The 23,601-nt window shown below is 40.0% G+C and overlaps 2 protein-coding genes across 4 annotated transcripts; both read left to right on the forward strand.

Moving 5' to 3' along the window:
• Nucleotides 1–201: 201 nt before the first annotated feature.
• Nucleotides 202–2,109, forward strand: Mdh1 (malate dehydrogenase 1). The gene is made up of 2 exons (XM_074093642.1): nt 202–448; nt 996–2,109. Exons 1-2 carry the CDS (start codon nt 446–448, stop codon nt 1,986–1,988), a joined length of 996 nt encoding a protein of 331 aa, XP_073949743.1. The 5' UTR covers nt 202–445; the 3' UTR covers nt 1,989–2,109.
• Nucleotides 2,110–6,265: 4,156 nt separating this feature from the next.
• Nucleotides 6,266–23,206, forward strand: NitFhit (ntrilase and fragile histidine triad fusion protein NitFhit). Of its 3 annotated transcripts, XM_074093643.1 has the most exons (12): nt 6,986–7,097; nt 12,385–12,657; nt 13,517–13,690; nt 14,188–14,346; nt 14,645–14,840; nt 15,206–15,338; nt 15,924–16,139; nt 16,640–16,828; nt 17,761–17,875; nt 19,077–19,154; nt 19,881–19,966; nt 20,355–23,206. In XM_074093643.1, exons 2-12 carry the CDS (start codon nt 12,652–12,654, stop codon nt 20,458–20,460), a joined length of 1,458 nt encoding a protein of 485 aa, XP_073949744.1. In that variant the 5' UTR covers nt 6,986–7,097; nt 12,385–12,651; the 3' UTR covers nt 20,461–23,206. The 3 variants fall into 3 exon arrangements, with proteins under 3 accessions (XP_073949746.1, XP_073949744.1, XP_073949745.1); XM_074093645.1 differs by lacking the exons at nt 6,986–7,097; nt 12,385–12,657 and adding an exon at nt 6,266–6,491; XM_074093644.1 differs by lacking the exon at nt 6,986–7,097 and having other exon boundaries at nt 11,066–12,657.
• The last annotated feature ends 395 nt before the right edge of the window (nt 23,207–23,601 follow it).

Below are 23,601 nucleotides of genomic sequence, written 5' to 3' on the forward strand. Positions count from 1 at the left end.
GAGACATCGTTTAATACGCACAACTAGAACAAAGAAAAATGGTAACTTTTTCTAGTCCATAGAGTAAAAGTCTACAACGCAACGCCAACGCGAGGGATACTATAGACATTCGATTCGATTCGATCAATCGATTCCATATTCATTCATACGGTATTGGATTGGGTATTGCCATGGTATTGCCAGTATTGCACTAGGATAGGAAGAGCGAGTGAATGAAGTTTAGCCGACTTTATTAGCACTAAGTCAAGCAAAGACTAAAGAGTATTAGTAGGTACCTATAGAGAAGTCAAGTCAAGCCAGTGAAATAGCAAAGCATTAGGTCGTGTCGTGTCCTATTGACAAGTTGACAAGCCCTCGAGGCCCTCGACCTTCGTGCATTTATAATTTGTTAAGGAACAAGTGTTTTTGGTCTCATTCCCCTAAATTATCCATTTGGATATAAGAAATGGTAAGTTTTTACTTGTATATTTCCAGTGACTTTGACTTGACCTTTGTTATTATTCATATTCGGTTTCATTGAACTATCTACGCGATGAGGATTAAAAATTTCAATAATAATTATGTCAAATTAAATGCCTGGTTTTAATACTATATGCTGTTAGGTAATTAGAATATCCTATCGCTTACTAGATTAGATTTTAACCGGCTTGTAATGCTGCCGGTAATGGGGCTATGGTGGGGTTATTATCATAATCATAATTAAGATAAATGAATTATTATTACTATCCTAATTGGAAATCAGTAATTCATGACTAGCATTTTATTCAACTTCGTCGAGCCATGTCGGTTGTTGGGGCTCGAAACCTGATAATTCTTCAGAAACTACAATAATTGTTCCTAAGCCAGTTGCTATGGTACTTAACTACTTTAATAGTTGCATAACTTCTGACACTCATTTGTTTTATTTTAATGTACAATTTCTCAAAATCTTAAAGTTAATATTTTCTTATTAGATTCTTGTAAGTTTTTGTTTTGATACAATTTTATTTTTTCAGGCTGCACCAATCAAAGTTGTCGTGACCGGAGCGGCGGGTCAGATCGCCTACTCCCTGTTGTACCAGATTGCATCTGGAGCAGTGTTTGGCCCTGAACAACCTGTCTACCTCCACCTACTGGATATCGCTCCGATGATGGGTGTTCTAGAGGGTGTTGTCATGGAACTGGCTGACTGCGCTCTACCCCTGCTTGTTGGTGTCCTTCCCACAGCAAGCCCCGAGGATGCCTTCAGGGATGTAGCTGCTGCTTTCCTTGTCGGTGCCATGCCCAGGAAAGAAGGCATGGAAAGGAAAGACCTCCTCTCTGCCAATGTTCGCATTTTCAAAGAGCAGGGACAAGCTATTGATAAAGTGGCCCGCAAAGACATCAAAGTCCTGGTTGTTGGTAACCCGGCCAATACCAATGCCTTGATCTGCTCAAAGTATGCTCCTTCCATCCCTAAGGAGAACTTCACGGCTATGACCCGTCTGGATCAGAACCGTGCCCAGTCCCAACTTGCAGCTAAACTTGGTGTACCAGTGAAGGATGTCAAGAATGTCATCATTTGGGGCAATCACTCTTCCACCCAATTCCCTGATGCGTCCAACGCTGTTGTAACCATTGGAGGTGCCGAAAAGCCAGTGCCAGCAGCTGTTAATGATGATGAGTTCTTAAGGAATACCTTCGTATCTACTGTACAAAAGCGAGGAGCTGCTGTAATTGCAGCGAGGAAAATGTCCTCTGCCCTGTCTGCAGCTAAAGCGGCTTCTGACCACATGAGGGACTGGTTCCTTGGTACTGGTGACCGCTGGGTCAGCATGGGTGTTGTATCTGATGGCTCCTACGGCACACCCAAAGACATTGTTTTCTCATTCCCTGTTACCACTGCCAATGGCAAATGGAAGATTGTGGAGGGTCTCACCATCTCAGACTTTGCTCGCAAAATGCTTGATGCAACTGGCAAGGAACTGGCAGAAGAGAAGCAAGACGCTTTGGATGTCTGCAAGGATTGACTGAGTAAATTTTAAGATCAGAAACTAATGTATTTAATAGCATTACTACACTTATTGTATAGGTATCACTAACGGTTTTTGTTAGAAAAAATTTGGCAAGAATAAAATTGTTGATGTAAAATCTATTTTTATTGTTGCCCTGAGAATGTTGTTTACTTGCATTGCGTAATCAGAGCAGTTTGGCAATAGGTCAAGTGTCGGCGTTGTATCTATGCCTTAAGATATGTTATCAAGCCATTTAACCCTTAACTGATGCAGACAGCTTCTCACGTCATCTCATATAAATATTTGATTTCCGATTTCTCATTTTGAATAAATAACTTTGATAGATTGTACTTTTACTGTGATCAATTCGTTTTTTATATCCGTTAACTTCGGCAGACGACTCAGTTCATTGATATGAACTACCTGATATAAATAAACTTTCACGAAATTGAAAAAAAAAAAAAATTTTACGATATTAAAAATCTTTTTTTTCTTGCATAGGCAGGTATAATAGCTTTACATTCATTATTAAATTGTAAAATAAACAAACTTGAAAAGTGACATTGACGTGACACATAAGAGAGGCATAAAAAAATCCACATAATATTTAACTTTCTTTTGGTTCATCGTATCATCGTTCATCCACCATTACGTCTCATATTTCGTTTTCTAGATTTGTTTTACCGTACAACGGAAAAACCTACTAGACTAGACACTGGTAAAATGGTCCTCCAATGGTCTGCGCTGTATTTTTCTAAAAAACAACAATAACATTCTTTTGATTCGATTTGTAGCATTCGAACATAGCGGATGTAGACAATATCTAATTTTGCTATTCTGTTTCTTTGGCTAGTTGAAGTATAATTTTGATAGTGTTTTATGCGGCGATTAACCTTAACAGTGAACAGTGATCACAAAATTCTATATTGCTCTCGTGTCTGACATTTTTTAATGCGCAAGTTGTCTCCACGTGGTTTCTGGAATTTCACTATCAAGTTGCAAAAACTACAATCAATCACCGTACAACGTCCCTCTCAAAGAGAGTTTACTTTTAAACTCGCAAAATTGTCCTATTAATTAGGACAGAAAAGCCATTTTTTAAAAGAAAAGAAGAACTTTCTTTTGCTAAATATATTAATTAAACACGGATTAGTTATGGACTTTGAAAAAAAAACATGAATTAAGGACCTTTACGCTGTTTTAAGTTACTGCTAATAATTAATTATCTAAACTTTTGATTATCTTTTTAAAAGTAAGATTTAGGGCACTAGTGTCTAGAGAAATTAACTTCATTCAAATTTGACCTGTGGATCGGATATAAAAAATATTCACGGTGTATAGTCGAATGCTTGGTAAGAAAAATATCTCGAGGATACTAATTAAATTATTGAGACCCCGTGTAATGCCGTGCATTACCGCCGTACACATGTAACTTTCTTTCGTCGCGCCTTGCGGTTCAAATTCTAATAAAATGGAGTTTAAACCAACTAGTTTTGTATCAGTCGAACGCGACTGATACGGTTTCTTATCAAAACTCTAGCGGTTTGATAAGAGCGTAATCTAATTATTTGATAATGGGAACTATATTTTCAGTCACAAATTTAGATTTGTCACTAAACTGCGATACCCTAATTACCTATTGTATTATATCTATCCCTAAGAAATATATTAGTCATCAAATTAATCAAATCTGTCTCTAAGTATGAGTCATCAGATTAATGTAAACCTGTATCCTAAATTATAGTTTGATCATCAAAATTCGATCACCAAATAGTAATAGATCTGTCACTGTCACCTAATAAATAGATCAGTTCCTTAATTCGACGCTTCTACCTATTCTACTAAGGTAGGTCTGGTTAGGTACGGTCAAGGAGTTTAATTCATAGGCCACCATGGAAGTGGAACCATGCGAGGAGTGTTAGGTAGAACTGCGACCCTCAGTGCGCGAGCCGAGCGAGCGAAGCGGCGGTTCCGGAGCCAAAATGGCAAAAACGGAACCCTTATAGCTGTGCTTATAGTTTCGCCATGTCTGTCTGTCTGTCTGTCCGTCCGTCCGCGGCTTTGCTCAGGGACTATCAATGCTAGAAAGCTGTAATTTTGCACGGATATATATGTAAACTATGCCGACAAAATGGTACAATAAAAGAGTAAAAAAATTTTTTTTTCTCATCCACCCTATAGTGTGGGGTATTGGATAGGTCTTTTAAAACCATTAGGGGTTTGCTCAGACGATTTTTCGATTCAGCGATTTGTTTGCGAAATATTCAACTTTAAAGTGCACATTTTCATTAAAATCGAGCGTGTTCCCCCCCCCCCCTCTAAAATCTAAAACTGAAAAAAATCAGGATGGTAGTAAGTATATCAAATTTTCAAGGAAAACTATAACGGTTAAGTTTGCTTGAGAATTATTAGTAGTTTAAGAGTAAATAGCAGCCTAAAGTATAAAATATACCTAAACTATGGAAGATCCCGTATAAAATACGAAATTCATAGAAAAATATTACTTAATTTTTTCGTAATGGCTACGGAACCCTATTTTGGGCGTGTCCGACACGCTCTTGGCCGGTTTTTTTTGTTACCATCATTATCCCAGCCTATGCACTTGGGTGGGCCGTACTTCCCACGCGGGCCCAGAGCGGATGGGAACTTCACACACACCATTAAATTTTTATGGTATTTTGCCGCCCGGGGTGGACCGAACAACTACGCTACGCCACTGCATTTTAGATCTTGCTGATCTTGGTTCCCGCAAACCGCAAACGAAAGAATATCGTTTATAAATACTTAGGTACAGTAGGTACAGTGCCCTTAGTGTAAGTTTTCGTTTACAAAATACGTCTCGATCGCGTTCGCGTTAAAATCTCAATTTGTATGGAAACACGAACATCGCAAACGTTCCGCTAGAGGCGCTGTTCGTGTTTCCATATAAATTGAGATTTTAACGCGAACGCGATCGAGACGTGTTTTGCAACCGAAAACTTACACTAAGGGTACAGACATGGTTGTCGAAATCATTCTGACGACTGTGTGCGTTGCATTAAAATGATGATGTACGTCGTAGTATAGGGCCATGTGTGTATGCTTAACTCTCTCACTGTTCAGTAGTGTAACATAACATAAGAATGGTTTATAGGTAAGTATACTATACTTACTTACAGTAGGTAGGCATTATATAGCCAGTTTTTTTTTTAGTTTTGGCTATGACTTTCGATTGAGCCAGCGTCATGTCGATTTCTCTTATAAAAAAAAAACCGAGGAGAAGAGGCAGTTGCTATTCCTGAAAAGAGGGAATTACAAACCCAAAGTAAACCAGAAAAAACCATTACTGTTAGAAATTATATAAACTACATACTATATTTAGATAGTCTATGTTAGCCAAAGTCATCTCTGTAAGCAGTTGTAAAATATACGATGGTTTTTTATCTTATCGGGGTAAAGTCAGAGTATTAAATATAATGACTCGGATAACTCACGTCTTAAATCGAGTTTAGCTCGACATGTTTCGACATGTTGTTTACTCCGAAGACGAAGGGCTACGGATTAGCCCGAAACATGTCGAGCTAAACTCGATTTAAGACGTGAGTTATCCGGGTCATTATATTTAATATGAGTGAGTCTCACGGTAGTTTCATGTTCAAAGTCAGAGTATGTAATTATCTTCTATATTTACGCAATACTCGTAGGTATTTACATAACAGCATTAGACACGTATAGTATACATATGAGTGTTAAATTGATATGGAAATGTCATGGCCATGGCATGGCGTGCCTATCACATGATAATTTGTTTTTAATTATGGTGTACCTACTGAAGTGATAACGAAATACCTAGTATGGAAGAGATATTTTAACCACAATCTTACACCAATTGATCTAGCCCCAACAAGCAAAGCTTGTATGCACTTAAAACACTCATGATGGGTGTTAGATAACGGATAGACATACAGATAGTTCAACTCAGTTGTGCGCGCGGCCCTATGTGTGCGTGCGCTTGTAAATATACAACTTTCACGTGACGCGGCAGTCGTCGTCCGAGCAAGACGTGTTCTTATCGCTTTACCCACACATAGGGCCGCGCGCACAACTGAATTGAACTACCTATATTGATAAACTAGATGGTGCCCGCGGCTTCGCCCCCGGTGTAGTTTTTTTTTAATTTTCTAAATCATTTATAAGAACCTTCTCCTGACAATAGCAAACACAACAAAAAAATAATTAGCGAAATCGGTCCAGCCGTTCACGCGTAATGCTGTGACCAAGAAGGAAGGGAAATAGAGATAGGCTTTAATCCACTTCACTACCTCCGCTCCGCTTCTTTCGCTCCATTTTGTCTCCTCTCCACTTTGTTGCCTCCGCTCCGCACCGCAGTCCGCTGCCTCCGCGCCGTTTTACGTTCACGTCACGACGCCGTATATGTATAATGCAGTAGGTTAGGTTAGGTTAGTTTAATATCAACTCTGAAGAAATTACTATTTCAGAAATAAATTACTTTATGGCAAATAAAAATTCTAGAAAACGGTAAGTACATTCGGGCATATGAAATTCGGGCAAACGATAGAGAACCATAAAAAAATATAAATTGTATTGAGAACTGTTTTTCTGGCAAATGGAAATTTGAGTCGGTGGAATAGTTTGATGTAACAGAGGCGTACCCTATTTAAACGCACATCAAAAAAGTCCTTTTTTTATCCAAAAAAATCCGAATTCACATCAAAATACTCCACTCAAAATATTACATGATACCGCAACTTATATTCGTGGCGTACCGCTATTTATCTTAAAGTAAAGCATTTTTATTCATGCATAGCTAATAATGACTAACGTCTAACGCAAATACAGTAACTCTTTTTTATTCATAAGTATGATTCAAGTGCAAGGCAGAATGATCTTAATGATTTAAGTAATCTATTGAACTGTAAAAAAAAAGTCAAACAAAATGTCAATATTGTCAATGTCAAATGCTGTCTGTATTTTGGTCATTGTCCCGGATTTGTATTATGATTGTTGGACTGACCGCTTGACTTCCTTGGTGTCAGCACGTGTTTGTGTCGGACCTGCGAAATTTTGTGGCCTAGTGCTATTTTTTTTCGTGTTTTTTGTGTTACCCATCGGAATCGGCGCTCAGTAAGTGTTTTAACCAATTCTTGTACGCTGTTAACCCCGCTATGTCTCATTTCCCGCCAAAACCTCCAGACATAACCTCAGTTGTTGGGGACCCGGTTTCCGCCGGCCCACCGGTGGATTTGTCGCAAGACAGTCAATCGGAGGGGCCGATGGAAGCCGAGATATCCTTACTGGGACAAAAAGGAGGGCTACGGTGCAGGGTGGATCCCAACCTCCCACTAAGTTGGGGGGCAGGGCTCCTTCCGACTCCATAGCTCATCTTTATGAACACCCGGATTATAAAAATGGACGAAAATACACTTCCAACGACGGAGGACCTTTCCTAGTCCATGTTTCCAAACCTGAATCCGATCCCTCCTCCGGTACCACCCTAAACCCCATTAAGTTTGGCCAAGTGATGGTTAACTCTCGTGTACAGAATATAACGCGAGACGGTATAAAAAAAGTAGGTAGAAACCGCATTAGCGTTGAGTTTAACACGGCAGAGGCAGCAAATGCCTTCTTAGTGGACCCTTTACTTGCGTCTAAAAACTTTGAAGCAACCATACCAACATTTAATGTCACTCGCATGGGTATTGTCAGAGGAGTGCCAACGGACCTTGCTCTGGATGCATTCGTCAGTGAAGTAGAGCTTCCTTCTGGCTGTGGGGTAATCCTCAAAGCCAGACGACTAAACCGCAAAGTCCACAAACCTGATGGAGTTGAATGGATCCCTACAGGAACTGTTGTAGTTACTTTCAGCGGCCAAGTTCTTCCGTCCAGAATTTTCTGCTGCTACACATCTTTGGTGGTTGAAAAGTACCGTTTGCCCACAATACAGTGCCACAGTTGCTGCAAATTCGGACACATATCAGAGCAGTGCCGATCAAAACCAAAGTGTTTCAAATGCGGTCAAGAACATACAGGGAAGACATGTGTTGTGCAGGAAGACTTAGCGTTTTGCTTGTTCTGCTCAGGCAGGCACTTCGCTACTAACAAGACCTGCCCAGAACACACTCGCCAACAGGCTATTAAGGATACAATGTCTGAAGACAATATTTCTTACTCTCAGGCATGCGAGAGGTTCCCCCCCGTGAAGAGAACGTACGCTGATGCGGCTCAGATGCTCCCCCTTCCCAAACAGACCATATTTTGTCTCAATCGCAAAACAACTCCTCCCTCCCCCCCACCTTCAGTCAGTCCCAAAGCTATAGGAAAACCGTTTTCATCCCAAGGTCCCCACGTCGCCCCCTAACACAAGGATATGACCGCGCCGCGCACAACGCCTTAATTAGTGATCGGAACCCTCCGCCTCCGAGGACTGGTGCTGCGCTCCAGTCCCCTAACTCCCCGCTCTCACCCTCCTGTCATTCCCCACACAACGATAACCTGCTGGATATGTTGCTATCCTTGTTGATCAATATGTTCAGCAAAATGGATGAATTCCCACTACCGCCCAACGTCGCCAATAAACTTTCCCAGTTTCTTTCAGTTGTCAAAATTCCATCTCATCCAGTGGAACAGTCACAGTCTCCGCCCTAAGAAACACGAAATTCTGCAAATGGTATCCTCGTATGACCCTGCTGTCTTTGCCATATCGGAGACCTGGTTGATTCCAGGATCCCGGTTTCGGGTGCCTGGCTTCTCGTGCCTCCGACATGACAGAGATGACGGCTACGCAGGAGCCGCTCTTCTCATTAAATCTTCTATTACGTATACTCGTATAACTCTTCCCCCTATCGCTCGTGGTATTAATGCCGTCGCCGCCAAGATTATGGACTTTTCCGTTCTTTCGATCTATATTCATGATCCTCACTCTATTAATATATCAGACCTCGAGCACATATTTTCTGCCCTCCCGGGCCCGTTCCTCATCTTAGGTGACTTTAACTGTCACCATCTCATGTGGGGTAGTGCCGATTACGACGCTTTAGCCTGTGATCTCGTTGACCTGATGGAGGACAAAAACATCTGTCTTCTCAACGATGGTTCGCCGACGCGCAGAACGGCTCCAGGCCTGAATCCTAGCGCCGTGGATCTTTCCTTGTGCTCTCCACAATTTGGCACCCTTCTCTCGTGGTCTGTTCTCCAGGACTCCTATGGTAGTGACCACCTACCCATCTTAATATCCTTCCCTACATCCTTTTCCCAACCCAGTTCTCCCCTAAATACTAGTAGGTACCTCTTGTCCAAGGCAGATTGGGATCAGTTCGCGGCGGACTTGGACGCAGCAGTAAGCAAGATGCCCACTGTCTTACCTGAAAATGCTCCTATTTGTCATGACAATCTAATCGACGCCTTCACAGTTGCAGCTAACACAAATATTCCCCCTAAAAAACGCTATAAGGCTAGGTCCTCTCCACCTTGGTGGGATTCTGAATGTTCGGACATGATTCGCCAAAGGAACGAGGCCGAGAGAGCGTATTGTGGAAATATGTCCCTGGATAACTTTCTCGCATTCAAAAAGACGGCAGCCCTGGCGAAACGTATGTTCAGAAAAAAAAAGAAATCGGGATGGTTAAACTTCTGCCAAAATATCTCTCCTCGCACTCCCTCAACTGTACTATGGAAAGCCATAAAACGCTTCCGAGGGTCATTCATAGCCCGCGATGCGCCAAGTAACGACTCCTCAGCTTGGCTCACGGCATTTATCGACACATTATCTCCCCCTTCTGTCCCTCATATTAACTCTCTCCCTTCCCGCTATCCTCTGAATTGCCCCCAGAACAGTTTTGACCAACCGTTTTCCTGGGCAGAACTTCTGGCATCGCTTGACCACCTTAAGAACTCTGCTCCTGGTCCAGATAGTATCCCTTACGCCTTTCTTGTCAAATCTGGTCAGGTTACAAAAAAATACTTCCTAGACCTTCTAAATCATTTTTTTGATCTGGGTTTCGTTCCAGAGGCTTGGAAAAATCAAATTATCATCCCTTTACATAAACAAGGAAAAGATCCTCTCCTTCCTTCATCCCACCGTCCCATCGCTTTATCATCCTGCCTACTCAAAATCCTGGAGCACATGATTAAGAAGCGTCTAGAGTGGTTCGTAGAATCTAAAAAAATCCTGTCCAAAAGCCAATTTGGTTTTCGGAGGGGAATGGGCACCATGGATAGTCTCTCGATTTTAACAACCGACATCAGAATCGCCTTTTCAAGGAACGAGTTCCTTGTTGGTGTATTCTTGGACATATCATCCGCATATGATAATGTCATACTCTCCTTACTCAGAGATAAGCTATCTAAGCTGAGTTTGCCGCAGAAGCTGACGCATTTCATATGTAACTTCCTTATGGAACGTTCCATCGAGGTGAGACATAATGGTTCCCATTCCACTCCGAGACTAATCTGGCAAGGTCTCCCACAAGGATCTGTATTAAGTCCCCTACTCTACAGTTTGTACACCCATGACCTAGACGAGGCTGTTTCACCGTTCTGCAACATTCTACAATACGCAGATGATATAGCATTGTATTCATCGTCCCACTCCGTCGAGGTAGCTACGTGTAACTTGAACCAAGCCCTATTCTATCTGGGAGAATGGCTTGCTGTTCATGGTCTTTCCCTTTCAGTTCCCAAATGTAGCGTGGTCCCCTTTACCAGAAAAAGATCGTTCTCCCCTGTGGAAGTCGCTTTCAATAATCAACTGATCCCTGTTAGTAAACAAGTTAAGTTTTTAGGCGTTACGCTTGACTCTCGTCTTTCCGGTTGCCCCCATATTGATTTGACAGTTAAAAAATGCCAATCGAGCATCAACATTTTACGTTGTCTTTCGGGTGTGTGGTGGGGTGCTCACCCCTTCTCCCAGAAACTCCTGTACAATGCGATAGTGCGCAGCGTCCTTGATTATGGCTCTTTTGCTTTAGAACCTTGCAGCAAGGTGGCCTTAGGTAAACTAGATAAAATCCAGTTCCAATCCCTCCGGGTGATCCTGGGGCCATGAAATCCTCCCCGACCAATGCCCTGCAAGTAGAAGCATCTGACCCCCCCTTTTCCTCCGACGGCAGTATCTGGCTGACCGTTTCTTCCTTAGACTTTCCCTTCTGGACGACCACCCCCTTTTACCTAAGCTTCAAGAACTATCGCGTTTAATTACTGACAGCGGATTCTGGTTTAACAAAAATCCGCCATGCCTGATAAATAGTTTCCGTAAATTCAGTAGCCTCCCGGACCCCTCTTTCACATGCTCCCGACTCCCCCTCTTCGCTCATAGTTACGATGCTCTTATTTTTCAACCGAACATAATCCTGGACTTTGGAATATCAAAAAGTCAACCCGGTGCGAACAATTCCTTTTTGCGCAATATCGAAAACTTCTGGCAAGGCTGGACGCTATTATTCACGGATTCCTCCAGGCTCGTACTTGGCGGGGCGGTGGGTTCGGCAGTCTGGATCCCGAGTGACTCAGTTATATTGAGCTTTAAATGCCCGCCTCGCACGTCGGTCTTTACCGGAGAGCTAGTTGCTATCTTGGAAGCCGTTAAGTATATCAATGCCCATGGGATTAGTCGATCGATAATTTTTACGGATTCTCTTAGCGGTTTACAATCAATTAAGGCCAACCCGTTCTCTGCTAAAATTAACTTTCCTTTAGTGTTACTCATTAGGCAAACCCTATTCGAAGCTCATCTCCGCAACATTGAGATCTCATTATCCTGGATCCCCAGTCATTCTGGGATCGAAGGCAACGAGGCCGCTGACGCCCATGCTAAAGAGGCCGTGGAAATCGGCAGTTTGGACCACCCCCACTGCTACTTCTATGACCTCTTCTCTGCCGCCAAATCCGATCTTTCCTCTACGTGGCTCCGTCATTATGAGAGCTCTTTATTGGTCAAAGGCCGCCATTACGGGGATATCCAGCCAAACATTCCCCCCAAGCCTTGGTTTTACCGGTTTCGCCAAGCGAACAAACAGACCACCTCAGTCATCTGCAGACTACGTATAGGACATACTTGTTCTCCCTCCCGCTTGTATAGATGGGGCATTGTCCAATCCCCCCTCTGTTCATGCGGCCTGGAGGAGGGTACTGCAGATCATATCCTTTTAAACTGCCCGATGAGAACTACTTCCCTATACAACATCCTCCCGCCTTGTATTCCTAAACCCACCAACCTTAAAACCCTCCTACTCCATGCCTCCTCTAACAAAAAAATCCTTAACCTCCTAATTAAATATATAACTAAAGAAAAAATAAAACTTTAGGTGCTTTTTCGCTTTTGTCTCTCCCTTTGATCCGATCTGTAATGTCTAAATGTTTTGTACTGTCTTCTATGTTTTGTGCTGTCCCTATGTTTTGTGTATGTCTATTGCAGGTACGCAACAAACTCGCTTCGACAACCCCCGTTTAGATATCTTATTCAACCGGTCTGACACAATATACACTTTGCTGCTGTCAGGTGTCATTGGCAGTAATGGACGCTAACCAAAAGCGACCGATTGCCACTTAACAAAAAAGTTGAAGTTGAAGTCATTGGTCCCAAGCCCAAGTCGCAAATATTTAATAATGTATAATAGTTTTAATAATTTTAACTCTTTACGCAGTTGATAGTATTTATTACAGAGGAGAATATTTTATTAGGATGCGGGTATGTTAAAATGTAGTTGTGTAGAATGCCGGCCGGTGTAATATACTTAAGTTATATTCTAAGTCAAAATTTTCTTATTTACTTTAGAAATGCATTTCCTATCTCTTTGAGATCGAAGCCTATATCGTTGTTCTTTCATTCCCTAGTCCTATTTTCAGTGTAAACAGTTTGTTTAGTAAAATATTGATTCTATTAAAAAAAACAATATCAACCCTACTGGCATTTTAAAGGCGAAAGTAACGATGTCTGTCTGTCTGTTACCCTAAAAACACTTAAACCGCTAAAACGATTAAGATACAATTTGGCATGGAGATAGTGTGAGACTCTGCAAAGGACATAGGATAGATTTTGTCCTAAAAAAATCCGCAGTTCCTGCAGGATAGGGATAAACAAATTCTTTGCAGACAAGAGTCGCGGGAAAAAGCTCGTAGTATATACAAATTAGTAGCACATACAAGCGAGCAATAAAAAGCTAGTGGCTTCTTCTATAGTTAAATTAATGCATTTGTACACTACTCAATAGCAAGCGCTTTTATGATACATCATAAATGACTATCTCATTTTTTCCTATGATTGACTTAACCACAAAATAGATTATTTATGCTTGACTCGGCTTTATTACCATGAATCACCAGAGCTAAAGAGGCTTGATCAAACATTTAAGCGTAAAAACAGAAGTAGAGCAAAAGGATAGACAGAAAGTTAAATGGTAGAAGTTTGTAATAGTATAATTATTCAGAGCGCAGCACTTTGTTACAAAATTTACTATCCGTCTGGTGTTTTGAGTGTACATGATTGGCAATAAAAAGTATGTAATCTGTAAGCACCATATTTCATGACTATCACACAAATTTTTCAGCATTATTTAGGTTTACTGAAACAAACGGAGAGTAAGATAGTGAGATATTTTAGTGACAAAATGGCTTCCAAACACAGAATTGCTGTGTGCCAAATGACATCTGTTGCTGATAAGGCATTCAACTTGGAAACTGTTAGTCAAATTATTAGCAATGCCGCTAAGGAAAATGTTAAGGTAAGGTACTTTATAAAGCAAAAAATACCTATTTTGATCTTGTGAGTCCTCACATTTATAATAGGAAAAATATCAGTATTAAAAGTAAGTACTACAACCACAAGATAGGTCTATGCAATGTGAGCCACAGCCTACAGCCTTGTGGTCTAAGAAGCCTAACAAATTCTTATTCTTATTCTAAATTGAACATATTTCTTGTGTTATTGGTCACTTAAAAATCCGTCATCTATATAATGTGTGGTGTGTCTCCACTGATAAATGTTGAAATGCTTGTTGAAATTATTTCTAAAATAACAAAATTTGTGACTCACCTATGTCTTAAGCTCTACATTTATTTTTAAAAATCATTACTCATAAGGTTCAAATAAAAAAGTCAGATTAAAACTTCAGCCAAAGTAATACTTTTGGTTTACTAATGTTTTTTCTTTGTGTGAAATAAAATAAATGAATAAAATACTTAAGTCACATTATACTCCATAATACTTTAATAATTACAGATGATCTTTTTCCCTGAGGCCTGTGATTACATTTGTGACAACAAAAAGGATGTTGTGAAGTTTGCCGAACCAATCATTGGTGGCAGTACAGTGAATTCTTACAGAGAGTTGGCTGTTAAACATAATGTATGGCTGTCTATGGGAGGATTACATGAAAAGGTAGTAGTCTATTTTTTCAATTTTATGTATATACTAGAGCGACGGGCCTGGGTTTGCGCGATTATAGTTTTTGGGAAATGGAGCTGAAAAATGTGTATACCAAAAAGATCTCTTGAATAGCTTATTTGAAAATTTCATTTTACAACTATCTAAAGAAAAAAATAATTAAATGGAAACGCTTTTATTCCAAAAATACTTATATACTGAATACAATTATTTGAGAAAAAAATTACTTAAATATCAAGTTTTTTTTTTTAAAATTTTGTCTATTTTTCCCTGACTATTATTTATTTTGCAGAATGAAGAGGACCCTAGTAAAATATTCAACACGCACATCATTATAAACGACAAAGGGGATATAGTGCAACAGTACCGCAAACTACATTTGTTCGATGTGGAGATACCAGCGAGGGGTGTACGGCTCAAGGAAAGTGATTCCGCCAGTGCTGGCAAACACATAGTTGCTCCTGTAGAGACTCCTGTTGGGAAAATAGGTGAGTAATATATACATACAGGATGTCTTTGGGAAGATTTCAGCAGGCTCAGTTTGACTAAGTATCCTTTTAAAGATTTTTTACAAGTATGAATTTATCTCTACATCTTTAAAGGAATTACTGGTATAAATATGAAACCGTGAGACTCATAGTAGAATAACCAGATAACTCACATCTTTAATCGAGTTTAGCTCATCATGTTTAGAACTAATTTGTATCCCTTCACTGTGCGCCACCGCTCTGCTCCCGTGCTACCATGGAGCTAAACTCGATTAAAGACGTGAGTTATCCAGTTATTTTACAATCAGTGATGTATGTATGTGTCTAATATTAAGACAATATTCAAGGCTTACTTTATGTGGTAGGTATGGCGATATGCTACGACATGCGGTTCCCGGAACTGAGCACAGCGCTGGCAGTGCTACGCGCACAGATCCTCACCTTTCCTTCTGCGTTCACGCATGCCACCGGAGAGGCGCACTGGCACACTTTACTCAGGTAACTAGGTAGTAGGTAGCTTTGTCATGGGTTGTACTGTACTATCAAATACTTGCTGCCCATGGGGAAATATGAACAGTTCCACATAAAAAATAAAATGGCACAGTCGGTAGGATACAAACCTCTCAAAGAGAATCTTATTAGGAATATTCATCATCCCAGCCTATATACGTCCCACTGCAGGGCAGAGGCCTCCTCTCAGAACAAGAGGGCTTGGGCCATAGTTCCCACGCAGGCCCAGTGCGGGTTGGGAACTTCACACGCACCATTGAATTGCTTCGCAGGTTTGTGCAGGTTTCCTCACGATGTTTTCCTTCACCGCAAAGCTCGTGGTAAATTCCAAATGTAATTAGGAATATTATTACTATATTATTTGACCGTTTAGGCCATTGGTTTTATACATTAGAGATTCATTCATTCATTCCTCATCCCAGCCTAGTTCCCAAGCGGGCCCAGTGCGGATCGGGAAATGTCAGAAGTCCTGATTTGAGCCCAAATTCCTCCAATTGAGAAGCCATAGGTTTAACCATTAGGCTACCATGGTTGAAAGAGTTAAAGAGTTAATATCCTTCCTAATTATTTCAGAGCGCGAGCCATAGAGAACCAATGCTTCGTGATAGCGGCTGCTCAGGTTGGCCAACATAACGCGAAGCGGCGTTCGTTCGGCAGCGCCTTGTGTGTGGACCCGTGGGGAGTGGTATTAGCGGACTGTGGAGACGAAGCGGGGTACAAAGTGGCAGAACTGGACCTCGCGCGGTTGGAACAAGTGCGAGAGAATATGCCCGTCTTCCAGCACAGGAGGTCAGTGATTTGTAGATGGTTGCCTAGTAACTATGCTGATTGGTGGATGGTTGATTAGTTAGCATGGTGATTTGTGGTTAAAACCAGCGTAATGTTGCCAGCAATAATCTGGTTCTAGACTTGTTCCTCGACTATTGGTCTTTTGGAGAGGCTGAGAGCCTACCTACGAGCTAAGGAGAGCTATGCTCGGAGTATCTATGCGCGATAAGTGGAACCCAGGATATGGAATTTGCTGAAGAACTAAAATTACTAACATAGCTCAGAGTTGCTGTGGCAATCCTATTAATATTATAAATGCGGAAGTTTGTGAGTATGTGTGTGCGTGTTTCTACTCCTTAACGCCGAAATGGCTGGACTTTTGGAATAACACATAGGCTGATTCTTATCCTGATATCCCATGGGATAAAACAAATGAGCTTGTGTTCTAGGCATACAATTATGATTTTGTTGTGATCAATTTAATAAATCATTTCTAACAACTATCCTTTACTGTATTTCAGGAAAGACGTATACTCCCTGTACACGCTTAGTCTCCGAACGAGTAGCGAGTTAGAGAAGCCGCAGACGGCCCCGCCGGAGCCGATCGCTGCTCCGACCGTCGGCCCGACGCACAGATTCGGCCACGTTCAGGTGCCGGACACTTGCGTCTTCTATAAGACTGAGCTGACTTACGCATTTGTTAATTTGAGGTGAGTTTTACTGTAATTAAAATGTTTTCGCCTGACGGAACTCTAACGTAAGATTGTGATTGCTGTTTTGTTTTGTCTGAAGTTGCTCATCTGGAACTCTGACCGGTTAGGTTTAAGTGACGTATATTAGCAATTATCACACATGTCTTAGTGAGATATGTTAAAGTAAGCGCATGTTAATTTAGATATACCTATTTAAAATATTGGGACGACCGAGTGGACCTAGAGAGGTTGGTCGACCCAGTTAACGCTGGATCTCGGGGCCGAAGGCTGGCAAGAGCTAGCTCAAGATCGTAAAGCATGGCGTAATCTGGTGTTGGATGGAGGTCAAGATCCACTTTGGATCACTGCTCCCTGAAAGCAAGTAATTAGAATAGTAGAATTACCTCCTATGTACACCTATTTCCTTCCCCGGCACTCAAACTATGTACAGAATTTCAACTAAATCGATTCAGCGGTTTAGATGTGAAGAGGTAACAAACAAACAAATAGAGAAACTAACAAACACACAAACAAACAAACTAACAAAATAAACAGACAGGCAGACAGACACACAGACAAACAAATAAACAGACAGACAGACAAACAAACAAAGAGACTTACATACTTACGCATTTATAATATTAGTGGGTTTTATCCACTCTCGGCTAACAAACTATACTTCGTTTTTTTAGCATTAGAAAGAAGGTAAGCGATCTTGATGTGTCTTTTTATTGAAAAACACTTTTGTAAAATAAATCACAGCAAATATGTAACAATTAGCAAGGGCATATGATCATTTACATGCTTTTGGTATTATAAGTACCTAACAGTTACTGTTTGAAAAAAAAAAGTTTTTCAATAAAAAGACCTGTCAAGATTGTTTACCCTTTTTCTAATGCTAAAAAAAACAAAGTATAGTTAAGGCTTCAAAAGTTGTCTTTGTCTACCAGATGCGTGACGCCTGGTCACGTGTTGGTGGCCCCGCGTCGCTGCGCCCCGCGGAACGAGGAGCTGACTGATGAAGAGGCGGTGGACTTCTTCGCCGCCGTCAGAACTGTTCAGAGGGTTAGTATGTTTTTCTAGTGCTATTAGTACCTTGACTAGTTGGAGGTCTTTGGCTTTGTATTAATAATAATAATAAATAATAAATATCACGGGACAATTCACACCAATTGACCTAGTCCCAAAGTAAGCTTAGCAAAGCTTGTGTTATGGGTACTAAGCAACACATAAACTATGGCTCTGTGGGATGTAGATCTTGCGGTTTTTGGTTTAAGTATGCTATTTTACAAGCTTTTATTTAGTTTCACCTGTCCCATTTTCTGTGTCTGTCTGTCTGTCTGTAATCAAATCTTGCAAGTTAAATTCGACCAACTTCCGGTAGTTGGATTGACTTGAAATTTGGTATACTTATGTAAATTGCGCGACAATACAATAATCTGGTAGTGACATCCTGGTAGTCCGGCAGGATCGTCTCCACAGGACGGAACACTTCAACGGTTAATGGCATCGACTTGAAATTTGGTCTGAAAATGTAGTTTGCGTGACAATACAAGTACAGTCAACAAAAAAAAAGCTTGTATTAAAAATGTTTTTTTTTGCCAAAAACTTATTTTACGTTTTGAATGCCTCATCGCCAGGGTATGGATTTAATACCCTGGTCGCCTTAGGTCTACGGTACTTTACATTACAACCCCCTCTCCATCTGCAACGCGTGAATTTGGAGTAAAGTAGTTATCATGGACTAAGTGAAAAATATCTCAAAGTTTTGCCGCCTTAAGCTCGTGCCTAATTGACTCCACCATTTAAAAAAAAAGGAAACTGATACGACAAAAAAAAATCTATATTATAGAACCTGCTCACAATTTTTTACGAGAATCAGTTTGATAAGTGAGTGTTTGTGTTGCTCTGAACATGAGCTCTGGTTAAGTTGGGTTTGTGTGATTTGTGTGTGTTCTTACAGTGTCGAGGTGGAGGAACTGCATGAACACACATTTCTTACGAAACGTAGCTATCATAAGGTCGCGGGTGAGCAAAGTAATTGTTTCAGTTCATTGATAAGTGCAACCTGTAGACGAGAACGACTGGTCATCCGCTGGGCAGATATATGAAAGCACTTCTGCCTAAGGCTAACCGTTCGTTTCAGCTTGGGCAAAAACTTCGTACTCGATCATTTAGTAAAATAATAGTTAGTAAAAAGAATATTTTGTTTTTATTACTTCTCGTAAACAGCCTTGCCATTGAATTCTGTATATTAAATTTCCAGTTAATGGAGAAGGTCCACGACACCCGGTCGTGTACGGTGACCATACAAGACGGACAGGACGCCGGTCAAACTGTCAAGGTATATCTGTCAAATAATCCCGGTTTTAATAATCAATTTCACTTTGATTTCCTTGACAAAAGTAAAGGTTTCACCTTGGTACAGTCGAACAAATTGAATCATGACCTTTGTGATACTTATGTCATGTTGACATCTCATACTTTTGTCAAAAAAATCATAGCGAAATTGATTATTATAAGGCTCCACCCTGGGTCATGATTCAATTAGTTCGACTGTACATGATTCAGTGTCTTTGACTGTACATACTACATAAATATGTTTACAACTTTATATTTATGAAGTATATCGTCGGGAATAGTTCAAATCTGCGTGTCTACCGTACGTAAATATCGCGTATCTGCACTATGTGTGTTTCAGGGGATAGTTTTAACTTTATATTGGTTGTATTTCATAGAATGCGGAGTAAAAATTGCAAATTGGCTAAATTTGTCAGATACCTACGCGAAATTATTCAATGCTAGTTATGCGGTTTTGCACTGTGCAAATACAGTTTTTTTATTTTTATTTGTGTAGGTACTTACACCTTTTTATAATAGTAATTAAGTCGGTAAGTTGAGATTTTGTTCGTTAAGTATCACGATTTAATCTGTCATCTCCCAGGATAACAGGATCAAAGGAATTTGGGCACAAATTTGTGCCTCTGGGAGAGGACAGGTTAATTAAAAAGTTAAATTGCAATAGGTAATAGAATAGTTGTAACTCATTTTTTTTATTTCTTTATTACAGCACTTGCATTGTCATATAATGCCTCGCAAGAAAGGGGACTTCATACAGAACGACTTGATATATCTGGAGCTAGCTAAACACGACCAGTAAGTGGACATAATCTTTATGTTATGTTATGTTATATGCTCATGCGAATCTTTTTTTCGTAATTGATTTAATCTTATTACTTTTGATTTTAATCTAAGCTAGTTTTAGTTTAAGTTTACTTAGATTTGTCCATTTCCTGTTAAAATCTATTTAAAACTATTCATCAAACAAGCGGTTTTGCCAGCTACCACCAAAACCTAAACCATAGAAAGTAGAACAGTACGCACCTTCGGTAGAACAAGGGCATGATTTCACTTTTTTCTAATTTTCTTTTTGATTTTTAGACAATTTTGCACTACCGAAAGTACGATATGAACTAATTTTTAGATTTTTAGACAATTATGCTCTTGTACTACCGAAGGTGCGAGTAATATTCTTTCGTTATAGGTTTAATTCGAGTCACCCCGCCAAGCCGCCTCGAACGTTGCAAGAAATGGAAGCAGAGGCTGAAACGCTGCGAAAGGAGCTGCACAAAATGATGGAGAGCAGTTAGACTTGCAAATAAGTATCGTGATAAGTCTAAAGCTCAGTTTAGACTTGCAAGAAAAATGTTGCAATCAGGACAACAACATTGCGAAGTCGTAAAGGGAACGGGTTTTAAGTATTCATTTGGGGGCCGCAGTGTAATTCTACTTGCACGATTTTACTTACAGGTCTAAACTGGGCTTTACTTTCGCACTAAGAGTATTAACACATGGCAAACAAAGTTTAAAAAATATATGCAATCTGCAATAGATTTCAACTTTCATTAAAGGTCATTGATAAACCGTAACTATTCCATTAAAATAAGTATATTAATATGATTAAATTAAAATATTAATTAAGTGCATAAAGTCACATCTGCTACATATTTTGTTTTTGGACAAAGTTCATATATAACGCAACTCATTTTCATATACAGGAAGGATATTTAAATCTCGGCTGTACCCACTACCTAGTACAGTGGTCGTCACACTTTTATAATCAAAGGCCACATTCTGCCACATTAGATAAAGTGAGGGCTTAAGGTGATTTTCCACCGGCGAGGCGAGACAAGACGAGGCGAGACGAGAGCTGAAGTTTGTATGGCGGCGCCCGCGGCGACCCGCGGCGGCTCGCGTGCTACAAATGCATACAAATTTCAATTCTCATCTCGCCTCGTCTCGTCTCGCCTCGCCGGTGGAAAATCACCATCACTGTGGGCCGCACACGTATGAATTGGCAACTGTTTCACCCACGTATAGCAATATAGTTATTCAGCTGTCTTCGTATGCAAAATCTGTTTTGAAAGCCGTACCCACTAAAGTCTAAAAATGTCGGCCACTGATCTGGTACGTTTTCTTGCCTGTGTGAACAAAAAAGTCTTCGAAAATAGTTTATTATAGGATACGTTTTTTTTTTAATCTTGCATGTAAATCAGGAACCAGGAATGTAATTAATATGTTTGGATGGCTTCGCCCCTGTGTGAACAAAAACAAATGCCTTCGAAAGAATTGCGACCAGCCAATTAGTGGTCTACCAATTTTTGAAATAACTTCCATGAAATGAATAATTGTAGCTTGAACTTTCAAAGTTGATAGACAAGGCTTATCACATATAAATTTTATGATGCTAGGCCACATAAATATTTAGTCAATGCTACACATAATCCGAGACAGATTGTATTTTGCATATGATTTCTCGCCTGTGTGAATAAAGAAAAGGTTGTTAAGTTTTGTGTCAATATGAAATTATGCCTGTGTATGTCCCGTAATAAATAATTTAAATTTCTAATTAAGTTATATTTTGTTAATCATTTTTATTTTAGTAATTACTTACAGTTCGTTATGTTAATTGTGACCTAAAAACTGTATGAGGCTGTTTAATCAAAAAAATGTGTAAAAATAAATACTTGCATGTAAAAAATGTAATGTACAAAGTAAAAATGATATTTTTTTTTCAAAATGGACAGTGTTGATTAGTCGTTAATAAACGTTATTAAGTATTTTTTACCCCTCATTTTATTTTACCCCACTCTTTGGGGCTTTGGCAGCGTTTCCACCAATAATTTGTGATGATGTGTTGGCGAAGAATGTGTTTTTCATTAACCAATAGTAACGCTTCATTTACCTCGCCTCGCTCCGCTCAGCTGTTTCCACCAGAGATGTGCTGTGCCAGGATGTTCAAATGAAGCGTTTCTATTGGTTAATGAAAAACGCATACTCGCAACACATCCTCGCACATTATTGGTGGAAACACTGCTTTATTGTCTAACAGACTTGGAATCACAATAGTCTTCACCACTTCTTTCTGTTACACTGTGTAGGGGGCATTTTCACAAAAAAGTGTACCTTTTCTTTTTTTTCCAACTTTGGAAAAACTGTAGTTTTTCCTACTCAGAATCAAGAGCACAATCGATTCCGATAGTTCTAAAAAAACGTCCCAAAAAAAGACAGTTTTGTGACGTTTTTTTTTCATACACTTAGTACCTATGGGCGTCACAAACCTGACTCATAACATTTTGTACGAAAAAAAAAATATTTTAAAAGAAAAGGGTAGGTACACTTTTTATTAAAAATCTAAGTTGAAAACGCCCGGATCGGCATCAAGACGACTGAATCTAAACACGACCGTCGTCAGCTTTTGCACATCGCAGTAAAGGGCCTGGCCTGGCCCCACTAAGAAGTGCAAAATTCGAAATTCGTAACGTTTCTTGCTGTCCCGCTTATGCTTATATTATTTAACAAGAAAGTGAGAGGGACGGTACGATACGAACTTCGATTTTCGAATTTCGTAGTAGCCCTGTTTCGAGCGCTTCAATGATAAAGATAGGCAGATAGTTACACAAACAGACATTGGCATCAATACTTATAATATTACACCCCTCTTTTGTGTCGGGAGTTAAAAATGTTGTAGATATAAACGCATTTGAAACAGTAGTGTTTAAATTATTAAATAACCAATAATTAAAGGAGGACGTTAAATTTCAAAGATAATTAACTTACAATAATATATTTTATCAACATACTGACCTTCGCAATACTTCACACACCAATGTTGGCTTTTGCGATCCTATAATATGATAGTTATTTATACATGGTGTGAAAAAATCCTGTATATCTACCACAATTTAACCCACATTAAGAATACTGATAAGTAATACGATAAAAGCGGAAAAATATTTAAACCTATAATATCAAGGGACACTTGACACCAATTGACCCAGTCCCAAACCAAGCAAAGCTTGTACTATGGATACTAGGCAACGGATAACCATACTTATACTTTTGGCGTAGCTTATGGGCACGCCTCGAAAGTTAATAAAACGGCAGGATGATGTTTATAAGGCCTGTATTAATATCTCGTACTATCTAGTTTACATGAAAACAATTATTCCGTCTTTCTAACCACAATCATAACATCCTATAACATCATGGCGCGGAAAGTGTGACAGCTGTCACTGTCACCTAGAAAAGTCAAGATGGCGCCGTCGTCCAGTGTTACTACTGGTTAGACGGCGGCCACATACTTATTATAGACAAATACGTACCTACTTAAATACATATTAAACATCCAAGACCCGAGAACAAACATTCGTATTATTCATACAAATATCTGCCCCGGCCGGGACTCGAACCCGGGACCTCAAGTTTCGTAGTCAGGTTCCCTAACCACT

The sequence above is a fragment of the Choristoneura fumiferana genome, chromosome 10 (genome assembly GCF_025370935.1).
Source record: "Choristoneura fumiferana chromosome 10, NRCan_CFum_1, whole genome shotgun sequence".
Classification (NCBI taxonomy): domain Eukaryota; kingdom Metazoa; phylum Arthropoda; class Insecta; order Lepidoptera; family Tortricidae; genus Choristoneura; species Choristoneura fumiferana.

Excerpts from the sequence above, each read along its gene's own strand:
- NitFhit (XM_074093643.1), top strand. Across the intron at positions 16,140-16,639 it reads CCCGTCTTCCAGCACAGGAG|GAAAGACGTATACTCCCTGT; the intron begins GTCAGTGATTTG and ends ACTGTATTTCAG. Across the intron at positions 16,829-17,760 it reads TACGCATTTGTTAATTTGAG|ATGCGTGACGCCTGGTCACG; the intron begins GTGAGTTTTACT and ends TTTGTCTACCAG.